The 12,240-nt window shown below is 32.4% G+C and overlaps 1 protein-coding gene across 1 annotated transcript in view; it reads left to right on the top strand.

Annotated features, from left to right (window-relative positions):
- MTREX (Mtr4 exosome RNA helicase) overlaps window positions 1-12,240 on the top strand; it is a 93,114-nt gene that overhangs the window by 68,442 nt on the left and 12,432 nt on the right. The window contains exons 23-26 of the mRNA XM_074282502.1: window positions 2,210-2,373; window positions 7,114-7,219; window positions 8,149-8,205; window positions 9,099-9,261. Coding sequence (XP_074138603.1) covers window positions 2,210-2,373; window positions 7,114-7,219; window positions 8,149-8,205; window positions 9,099-9,261 — 490 coding nt within the window. The remainder of the gene's footprint in view (window positions 1-2,209; window positions 2,374-7,113; window positions 7,220-8,148; window positions 8,206-9,098; window positions 9,262-12,240) is intronic.

Raw genomic sequence — 12,240 nt, 5'->3', positions numbered from 1 at the left:
CCCCCACCCCTTCCCCCAGATGGCAGGTTGACTAATACATGTTAAATATGCTAAAGTATAAGTTAAATACAATATATGTATACATATCCAAACAGTTATTTTGCTGTACAAAAAGAATTGGACTTTGAAACAGTGTACAATTAGCCTGTGAAGGAAGTAAAAAAAATGTAGGTAGACAAAACTAGAGATTGGGAATTCTATATAGTGGTTCATAGTCAACTCCCAGAGTCCTTTCGCTGGGTGTAGCTGGTTCAGTTCATTACTGAACTGAACTGATTTGGCTCATCTCATTGTTAGAGAGGGCCTTGTCCATCAGAATTGATCATCATATAATATTGTTGTTGAAGTATATAATGATCTCCTGGTCCTGCTCGTTTCACTCAGCATCAGTTCATGTAAGTCTCTCCAGGCCTTTCTGAAATCATCCTGTTGATCATTAATTCTTTAATAACAGATTTTCCAAAGAATTAGCCATAGTTTTAATCAATAACAATTTTTAAAACCATATGAAAATAAGCTGTCTAAAAGAGAAAGAGGGCGTATGTTCAAAGAACCAAGATAATTATTGCTAAGTACACAACTTCTGTTTGTCTTTATTTAGTTGGAAGTCAACAGAGCCAACTCTAGACAAAATTATGAAATCTTCAAAATGTTAAGATTATGCAATGTAACATAAATCCTTTATGCATTCATGGCATTTCATTTCTTGCAAACCCATTTTGGAGGGAAGAAAAATGAAGAACTTTATATTGATTATTCATACTTCACAGTGTATGTTTGCTAAAGGGTTACCTGGGTCAGGCTTTATTTTAATTTTATGGTTGTTGGATATATTTGCAGACAGATAGCAAGATTACTTGATTGGCTGAATAGATATGAAAATGAAGCATGGTCAAGGGTCTGACAGCAATAATTGTCTTCCCTTCCATACTTTATTTGATGATCTCATTGGTTCTCATGTATTTTATTATCATCTGTGTGCTAAGGTTTCTCAAATCTATCTGTGCATCCTTAACCCCTCTTCTGACCCTCATTCTTATATCCCCAGCTGCCTTTAATACATCTCGTATTAGATCCAGTAGACATCTTAAAACTCAGCCTGTCCAAAACTGAACCAAGTGTCTTTCACCCTAAACCCTCTCTTTTTCCAAATCTATTATTATTGAGGGTACTACCATCCTCTCAGACTCATCCTCAACCCTCTCATTGTCTCTCCCCTCCTAAATGAGGTAAGGTTAAATATAACCATTTGCCTGTTATATTTTACCTTTATATTATTTCTTGAATATATCCCTTTTCTTTTTTGATACTGCCACCACTTGATACAGATTTTCTTCACTTCTTACCAGCATTGTTGCAATGATTTGCTGTTTACTTTGTGTCTCCCCATTACAGTCCATCTCCCATTCAGTCACCAAAGTGATTTCCTTATTCAGTAAGCTCTAGCAGCTCCCAGTCACCTCCAGGATCACATACAAAATCAACTTTGCGGTTCAAAGCTCTTAATAACCTGCCCCATCCTCCTCCATATTTCTGATCTTCTCAAACCTTGTACTATTTCTCCTATGTTCAGATGAGATGTTAGCTGTGGACATTATCTCTGATCATCTTTCATACCAGAAATATTCTTCCTCATCTCCTTCTCCTGACTTCTTAACTTCTTTTAAAAAATCCTATCTTCTATTGGAAAGCCACTGTGAATTCTATTGTTCTCCCTCCCAATAGAGCTAGTTGGTTAGTTACATGTTGTCCTTCCCCCATTGGACTATAAGGTCCAAAAGGACAGGGATTGTTTTTTGCCTTTTTTGGTATCCTTACAATAGAGCTTCACACCCTGCCTACCATATATAGTAGGTACTTGATGATTGCTTATGGACTAATTATTCTGGTTTGCATTCTGTTCCCAGCAAATAATTCCAAAAGTGAGTAGATCAGTTTCACTAAATTTTGGCATGCAGAGGTCCAGGTGGAAAGAAGCAGGATAATGGCAGCAGGAATGTCTGGAATAGATCAGGAGCCAGCTAGATATAAATCATTCTTTGATATTCCTTCTATCATACCTTCCATTTCATGATGCTTTGCTAAAGAAATGTGTCTAAACTTTATTGCTAATAGTAATAATATTCTTTTCCTCAATAAATCTAATCTATTTTTTACCGTAATAGCAACAGTAAAGTTAACTTCTCTTTATTGCTTTGATATTTTTTAGATTGCTGTAGATATTAAATCTGCAAAGCGAGAACTAAAGAAAGCAAGAACAGTCTTACAAATGGATGAACTTAAGTGTCGGAAACGTGTTTTGCGCAGGTTGGGTTTTGCTACATCTTCTGATGTCATCGAGATGAAAGGACGAGTGGCTTGTGAGATCAGCAGGTAAAACTGATTGCTTTTTTTGTACATCTAATCTTGAAATGGCATAAATGATTCTTAATCCAGAAGAATGTGAGGTGGAGTATTCTATCTAACATGTAAGCAGTAATTAGAGGTGTGATTTTCTTTGGCAAGGAAATATAAAACACTTTCAGTAGACTATAAAAACTTAGAAGATTTTAATATAAAACTTTAAGTGCAGAAGAAACTTGACTTTTTTTTTTTTTTTTCATTTTTATTTTCATTGATGTCCTTTTTATTCATTACTAAAAAGTCAAGTCTTTATGCAGTGTACCACACTCTTGGATTTAACACCTCTCCAGCGGTTTAGAATAGGGAGTCTTGTCATCTTTTGAGTTCTCGTATGCTTTCTTTGGAATTATGCTTGTCTTTATAATTTTGCTAAATTGGCTGAGACAATTGTAGTTAAGTGACTTGCCCAGGGTCACATAACTAGGAAGTGTCTAAGGTCATATTTGAACTTGGGTCCTCCTGAATTCAAGGCTGGTGCTCTATCCACTGCACCACCTAGCTGCCCCTACTTTTGATTTTTTTAAAGATTCTTTCCATTTTCACTGTTGTTAGTTGTATGTATATTTTTCTTGACCCTACTTACCTCACTCTTTTCTCTTTATTCATCTTATTCATCATTTCTTAAGGGACAATATATAAATTCGTGTATCATAGTTTGTCTTACCATTTCCCAGTCAATAAATAACTACTTTGTTTCTTTTTTTTTTTTACTTTCACAAAAAGTACTGCTATCATTACTTTGTTGTATATAGGGACTTTCCTAATCACAATGGTCTCCTTGGAATATAAGCCTCATAATGAAATCTCTGGGTCAAAGGGTGTGGGGCATTTTAGTCACTTTGTATATATAATTCCAAATTGTTTTCCAAAAAGGATTTACCAAATCATAGCTACTCTGATATTGTACTAATATTCTTTTCTTCCTATAGTCTATCCAACATTAACTTATCCCAACTTTTATCATCTTTGCTATTTGACAAGGTAGAAAGTGAAACCTCGTGGTTGTTTTGATTTACATTTCTTTTATTAATGATTTGAAATATTTTTATATGGTTAGTACTTTGCAAATTTTCTCTTATCCCTCTCCTTTAATTATTTATATATTAAGTGATGGCCTTTGTTTTTATAACTTAAATTGTGTAAACATGTTAGACAAATGCTTATCAGAGAAATTTTATGCAAAGATTTTTTTTCTTATTCAGCTGTTCCCCTTATCTTTAGATTAATTTATTTACATGGAAATTTCTTGATTTTTATGTAGTCAAAATTCTCTTTTTTTTTTTTTTTTTTTTTTTTTTTTTTTTCTTTTGTAACTTTTGTCTTCTATTTGGTTAAGAATATATCTCCTGGGGCAGCTACGTGGCTCAGTGGGTAGAACACCAACCATGAATTCAGGAGTACCTGAATTCAAATCTGACCTCAGACACAACACTTCCTAGCTGTGTGACTCTGGGCTGGGCAAGTCACTTAACCCCAGTTGCCTCAAAAAAAAAAAAAAAAAAAAGAATCTATCTCCTACTCAGAGTTGCAAAAAATATATGATCAATCTATTTATTTATAGGTAAATCCCAGGTGTATCTATAATTTTTAATGTTTAGATTACATGTCCAAAATGATGTCCAGTAAGAATGAGTAATGATTTCTGCGAGACTTCTTTCAGGTCTCTTAAGTTTTTAATAATACTGAGTGTTCTTTTCAGAGTATTTTACGTTTTCCATTTCATGAATTGTTGTATTATTGGGTTCCTTTTTTTTCCTGAATTTCCCCTATCCAACCTGTTCCATTGTTCTACCTCTGTATTCTTTAATCCATACCAAATGGTTTTGATGACTATTGCTTTACAATGTAATTTACAATCTGGAAGTGTTAATTCTCCCTTCCTCCCTCCTTCTTAATACTCTAATAACTCTTTGTATTCTCCAAATGAATTTTGTAATTTTTTTGTCAAGTTCCATAATATATCCCTTTTCTAATTTGATAGAGGATTAGAACTTTTAAAAGGGCTTCATTTGGGTAGTATTATTTTTGTTGTGATGGCATAATCTGGTCATTAGCACTGAATATTTCTTCAGCTTTTTAACTTGTTCTTTATTTCTTTAAGGAGTACTTTGTGTTTTAATTAACATAAGCATTTTGTATGTTTTAGTAAATTGATCTCCAAATATTTTGTTTATTTTTTAATTATTTAGAATAGAATTTCTCTTTCCATTATTGACATTTGACTTTTGTTATATTAAAATGGTGTTGATTGGGGGTCTTCAGTTTTGCTGAAGCTATTGTTTATCTCAGTAGTTTTGTTTATTCCTTAGGGTTTTCTAAGTAAACTTGTCATATCATCAGCAAATAGGGATCACTTTATCTTCTGTTTACCTATTTTTATGTCTTTAATCTATTGTTAGCATTTCCAGAGAAATATCAAGCAATATCATAAAAGAAAAATGAACATTTTTACTTGGTGTGTTTGTTGGCAAAGCTTCAAGCATATCCCCATTACAGATGACGGTTGCTTTTGGTTTCAAAGATATAATGTAAATAAATGAATGTTGTGCTTTGTCAAAGGTTTCTTCTACATCTGTTGAAATAATTGTGTGACTTTGAGTATTTATCTTTAATATTGGTTATGTTTACAATTTTTTCTAATATTGATCCATCTTCTTATCCTACATATAGATAAAACTTGATCATAATGAATGATTTCTTAGGTGAATTGTTGTAGTCTTTTTGATAGGCTTTTATTTAAAAATTTTGAATCAGTATTCATTAATGAATACAGCTAATTAGCTATAAAGGATCTTTATGGTGGATGTGGGTGGGTGTTCCTGAAATAGTTATAGATCTTTAGCATGACTCTTGAATGGGCAAGGCCTTCCCAGGTACTTAATTTATTACCTTCTTTACAGCTTAGTAAAGTATATTCATGATGAAGAGTTCTTCATTTGAATCATAGGTCACCTAGTTTATATCCCTCATTTACAGCTGAGGACATTGAGGCCAAAAGATTATAAGTGATTTGTCTAATGATTCAAGATTAATTAAATAGGAAAGTCCAGGCTAGATGATAGAATTTAATGTTAATTCTTATGCCAGAAATTAGTATTACTGAAGTGAATGCTTTCCAGCAGTATCCAGATACTCATCTTTGGGCTTTGTGACATTCTTCTTGCCTTTCCTCCTTTCTATGTGACTGTTACTTCTTAGTGTCCTTTGCAGTATCATCAACCATACCTTTAGCTGTACTACAAAAGACTTAACCATTCTCTCTCTTAATTATTATTTCTATGCAGATGATTCCCAGATCTTTAAATATACTGCTAAATCATCTTATTTCACATGTTCAAAACAGTAATACATATCCATAGATTCTTTAGATTCTATTGATAGCCCCCATTAAGTACCTGCCTATCAGGGCAGCTAGGTGGCACAGTGGATAGAGCTCCAGCCCTGAAGTCAAGAAGACCTGACTTCAGATTTAGTCTTAGACACTTAACACTTTGTGACCCTCGGCAAGTCATTTAACCCCAATTACTTCAGCAAAGAAAAAAAAAAATACCTGCCTATTCTTAGATATCCTTACCCAAAGGTTTTACCCATTTGAATTGATAGGATTTTCTTTGAATTAATATTTTCAAAAGAATTCCTTTATGCATTGAAAATATTATATGTGTGTGTGTGTGTGTGTGTGTATAAAATCCGTATCAAATGTTGGTTCTGTGTAATGTGGATTTGGGGAAAGAAAAGGAGAGAACTTGGAATTCTAAACATAACCCAAAAAATAAATATACTACTAATCTTTCTTCTGTCTCTTATATCAAGTTTCTTATTGGATATGTCCAATTAGATGTCCTAAGGTATCGGAATGTCAGACTAAACATGAAAAAATATTTTTGTATAGTGGATAAAATTCTAGACATAGAGTTAGTAATATATGGATACTAACCTCTCCTGATATTTGCTAGTTATGAATTATAGGCATATTGCATCAGTCATATCTTGCAAAGAACTCATCACCTTTCTATGCAAACCAACCTTCCAAATTACTATCAAGGTCACTGTTATCATCCTCGTCATCCGGACTCAAAACCTAAAGAGTCATCCTTGACTTCTCACTTTTTCATCCACCACAACCTGTCCATTGCCAAGTCTAAGGCTTCACCCTTTGCAACATTTGTTTTGTTTTTGTTCCCTTCTCTCTTCTGACACTGCCCATCATTTCATGCCTAAAATTTTGCAATAGCTTTTTGGTTGCTGTCCCAACTTCATATTTCTCCACTCCAATACATCTTTCATTTAGATAACAAATTGATCTTCCTAAAGCATAAGTCTGTGTATTCTTGCCCTATTCCATAAAATATAGTGACTCCCTAGTGAGGTCTTTTATGATTTGGCCCTTTCTATTTATTATTCTAGTCCTCTAAGCTTGCTTCCCCTTCACATATTCTATGATCCAGAGACATTGTCCTCTTAGCTGTTCCTTACACATTATATTTCTTCATCTGGCCTTTTTATTTGTCACTCTTGCCTGGAATGCTTTCCTTCTTCACTACCTCTTGCCTTCCCTTACTTCCCTGGATGGACTTCTTATTTAGTGAGTCTCTTATAAAGATCTTTGCCCATTATGTCCTTTATCTGAATGGTTGAATAGTGTATTTTTTTAGCAGATCATTTTAAAAAATTATTTTGTATTAAATATTCTTTTTCTTTTTTACATAGTGCTGATGAGCTGCTATTAACTGAAATGATGTTTAATGGACTTTTCAATGACCTATCTGCAGAGCAAGCTACTGCATTGCTAAGCTGTTTCGTATTTCAGGAAAATGTGAGTTAATAAATAATTAATAAATAAGATTAATTTATTTTATTAATCCAGGCAATAAGCAAATATTTCTTGTATAAAAGAACATTTAACAATGTTAATGAGGCAGTTTTAATTATAAGTAAAATAATTGGATGATTACAAGGAAAAATGTATTAAAAAAACAAGAAAAAATTTTTTTCTTATCATAGATTAAGAATGACCAAGTAGTAACGTGCAACAAGAAAATTGGATTTACACACATATATTATATCTAGGTTATACTGTAACACATGTAAAATTTATGGGATTGCCTGTCATCTAGGGGAGGGAGTAGAGGGAGGCAGGGGATAATTTGGAAAAATTATTACAAGGGATAATGTTATTAAAAAAAAAAATTACTCATGCATATATACTGTCAAAAAATTTTATAATAAAGTGACTTTGTTTTCCAAAAAAAAAAAAAAAAAAAGTACCTACTGGGAAAAAAAAATAAATTAAAAAAAAAAAAAGAAAGAATGACCAAGTTGTAAGCTTGTATTATTAATCATTATACTTTTGCAAATGGATTCTCCATTATTAAATAAAATTCTAAAACAGGATTCTAAGAAAGTAGTTTTAGCTCTGGAAGGAGCCTTCTTATACATCTGTATACCCTAAGTTCAGATGCCTACCACATTATACTGACATTAGTAAATTGAAGCCCAGAGATTTAAGTGATTTATCTAAAGTAACACAATTAATCATACATAACACATATTTGAATCTTGGTCTTCTATCTCTAAACTTAGGGCTTTTTCCTCTGCATAAACTGTTAAATATTAATGCTAAAGTAATAAAGCATCAGATCTGACTTCAAATATTAGAACTTTTTATTAATTAAAGAAAATCTAGATTATTTGAGGGTGAGATTTTACATACAGTTTTCTTTTTCTTCCTTTTTTTTTAAATAGTCCACTGAATTACCTAAATTGACAGAACAATTAGCAGGACCACTTCGCCAGATGCAGGTAAGACTTTTATTTTAAGCTGCTCATTTTAGAGTGTCTTGGACTAACGGTCCAATTCATAATAGTTCTGGAGTCTGGCTAAACCAATTTAATATACAATTTGGAAATATTTAACAAAATAACTAAAAATACCACAAAAACTACTTTAAAATTAAATTATGTGACCCATAGGAATACTTATGTACAGATTAATTGGCCCCCATTTCTTCTTCAGTTTAACACAACATCTCCAACTGGCTTTGGATTCTGCTCTTGCGAACAGAGGCATAAGCCATGATTCTTGCTTACTTGTATATGAAAATATCTCAGCACATATGCTCAGCTGCTTTATTTAGTCTTCAAGATCTTCTGGTCCTTTGGGGATCTGATTTGAGACCTCTTTATGAGACTGGGAAATCCATGTCTTTCATTTAGGAGCATGGTGCCTTTTGTTTTTCACATATGCCATGTTTATTATGATCTAGCAAAGACTTTAAAGCTCTTCTAATCTAGTGTCCTCACATTATAGGAAGTACCCTGAAGCTCAGGGAGTACTAAGTGATTGGCCAGAGGTCATTTAAATTGTGTTACAAGAATTTTGAATCCAGGCCTTATGATTGCAGCTGCAATCATCTCTATTCTTTATGTCCTTTCCTCCCGCAAACTTTCCTTCTCTTTGAACTTTAAAAAAAAAAAATCATCTGATGTGTAGAGTTTTGTGATTTCTTGATCTTGAATAAATATATTAATGACATTCTAAACAAACTTTAGACCTAGTACCCAAAAATAAATGAATTGCTTCATTTGTGCTAGATGGGAAGACCCGAGGTCTTAAATTGAATAGCAAAAATTATAGAGGTTCAAGATGTAAATATTGTAAATACCTTTTTTAAAAATTGATCTTTTCTTTCAAGGAATGTGCTAAAAGGATTGCAAAAGTTTCAGCAGAGGCCAAATTAGAAATTGATGAAGAGACTTACCTAAACACATTCAAATCAAACTTAATGGATGTGGTGTATACCTGGGCAACTGGATGTACATTTGCCCACATCTGCAAAATGACTGATGTCTTTGAAGGTACGTTAATACTGTTTTTTAAGAATTTAAAACAGACTTTGCTGAATCTTTCTTAGTATGTAGTCTCCTCTATGGAATGGCTAATATTTATCCATACACAGAAGAAAATTCTTTATACTATAACTTATATTGTAATAATTGTCTTACATTATAACATTCTATTATGATTTATTACATAGTAATTTATTATACATATGTTTATATATCCAGTATTGTAATATAAAATATGTTATTTTTAAAAATTGTTTTTATATTAGTTATTTCCCAGTTAATCTCTCTTTTAATAGAGAAAACTAGTTAAGAAAAACTGATTAGTACAGTATCTATGTTACCTGTACAATATATGTCAGTACTTACAGTCAAATTACCTTTGGATTCATTATTGGTTCCATTTAGATGATAATTCAGTTGCCCTTTTTGTTTTATTAGTCACTGTGTATTTTGTTCTCTTGGTTCCACTTGTTTTGCATTAATTCAGAGAAAATTCCCCTTCTTCTCTGAATTCTAAAGGTAAATTGTTTTTTAAAGTACCAGTAATATTCTTTCATATACTTAAACAAGTTTATTGAACCATTCTCCAACTGATAGCAACTTTTTTTTTTTTTTCCCCACTACACAGTGTTACCATGAATATTTTAGTGTATATGGAGAATGTCTGATCTGAAAACAGAATTTTTCAAAGAAATCTTAACTTACATCTGTGGTGTCACAGCTGCTAATCTTTGTGTGACTAATTGAAATGTCTTGCTTTCTAAAAATGTTATTTTTCACATTTGGTTTCAAATTAAGGCCTTGTTTATTCAAAGAATGTCTCCTGTTATGACAAATAACCTTACTGCATTTAAAATATTGATTATAAAATAATAGGAATAGTTTATTTCTTTTTTTAGTTAAAGAGAGAAAAAAGGCAGCTAGATCTAAATTATGGAAAAAAGGAAGGAAGACTTGCTTGTAATCCATTAGATCACTGAAAAGTTAAATTCACATAACTGAATTAAAATGTGAGAACAAATAAACTTTTGAGTTCTTTAAGGAGTCTTAGAACCTTTTGAGAGAGTTTAGTTGGCATATACTAGTTGTATAAAAGATGAGTTATCCAGATTATTAAATTGTTCATGGTTTTTTGTTGTTGTTGTTTTGCTGAGGCAATTGGGGTTAAATGACTTGCCCAGGATCACACAGCTAGGAAGTGTTTAATCAGATTTGAACTCAGGTCCTCCTGACTTCAGGGCTGGTGCTTTATCCACTGTGCCACCTAGCTGCCCCAGTTGTTCATGTATTTTGAAAGGAAGGTTTTATAGAAATTTTTTTTTGTTTGTTTAGTAAAATATTGTAGGGGAGGAATGTTGATTGCATTTCCTGTTTTTCTAATTGGTTATTAAATGATACTCTAGTCAAAAAGTTTTATGTTCTTAACTTAACATTTAGTTACTGAATCACAGAATATGAAGGGTACTACATAAAGCTAAATAAGAAGGTATCTAAAATATAAGCATGTGCATATAACCTATATAGAGCTATAGGTATATATATATTTTTTATATGCATTTACTTTTCAAAGATTTAACCTATGTTCTCAGAAGCCAAGCTAGAAATACAAACTTTTAGAAAGGCTTGTTCAAATATGGATGTAATGAAGTATTTTTTTCTGCCAAAGAGCAGTCTTAACTAAATCCAGAGAAGCTTTTTCACCAGAAGGACAACAGCTTCTCGTCATTAGTAATTCTTTCAAGGCCATCCATTGCATTATAGTGGACCTGGTTGAGGAAAGGGATAACCACACTGATAGAATTAGAAATTCTTAAAGTTCAAAAGTATATTTATTTGAAGAATATAAGCTTAAACTTATTATCCTGTGACAGGGTCCTAGTCATTTATTAGAGAGATGATCCCCACTGAAATTTATCTACATGTTTTTGATCTTTGGTAGAGTTAAGAAAATAACTCGGTTATAGTGCTATTTTATTTTTCTAGTTTCAGTTTATTTTACCGATTGCTTCATCAGTGAGTTTCTTTCTATGGCCTTTACATTAACAAACTGATGAATGGCTCCTTATTTTAGTACAGAACTTTGGTGGCATGAACCTTAAGTAAAACTACTGAAATAAAACTAATTAGGAAGAAATCAAAAGGCTCATGAAGAAAAAATAATTAAGAATCTGAAAAGGAGCTTAGATGAAAAAAATTAAAGATAAATTTTAATAAAATAAGAATATGGGGCAGCTAAGTGGTGCAGTGGATAGAGCACCAGCCTTGAATTCAGGAGGACCCGAATTCAGATCTGGTCTCAGACACTTAACACTTCCTAGCTGTGTGACCCTGGGCAAGTCACTTAACTACAGCCTCAGGGGGGAAAAAATTAAGAATAAAACCCAAGATGATAAAGGAAAATCATGCCAGTTAAAATCATAGGCATTATAAATTTTTAAATGGCTCTGCAGTAATTTATAATTGTAAACTTTGATGACATAAGATGATTATGTTGAACTTGCTACAACCTATTAAATTTTATATTGTAAAGATTATTTTAAGGGATTTGCTTGTTGTTACTTTAATGAGCATTTTAAGAAAATGTATGTCTTGGGAACATGTATTTAGTACTGCTGCTGTATTGAATTGTCATGATATAATAAAGAAAATACAGGATTTGGAAACAGGACCTTCGTTGAGATCACATCCCTACCATCTTACTGTGTGTATAAGCTTCTGGTCCATTTTTTGGGCCACAATTTCCTCATACGGGAAGTGATGGAGTTCAATAAGTTTCCCTGAGAGGTCCTTCTAGTTCTACCTGATTATTACTGCAAAGAGCAACACTAACTTTTCAGAATGTTTTCAAATAGGACAAGCAGGACTTTAGAGCAATAGGTTGCTAAATGCTCTCACATGGGCCTGTGTTTTCGTGAGTTTTGTGAGATGTTTGCATTAATAGTAAAATTCATAAAATGGCTTCTCTTTATTATACAGGTACTTTATACT

Source organism: Sminthopsis crassicaudata, chromosome 1 (assembly GCF_048593235.1).
Source record: "Sminthopsis crassicaudata isolate SCR6 chromosome 1, ASM4859323v1, whole genome shotgun sequence".
NCBI classification, from domain to species: domain Eukaryota; kingdom Metazoa; phylum Chordata; class Mammalia; order Dasyuromorphia; family Dasyuridae; genus Sminthopsis; species Sminthopsis crassicaudata.
This window is presented reverse-complemented; position numbering and strand designations above follow the sequence as displayed.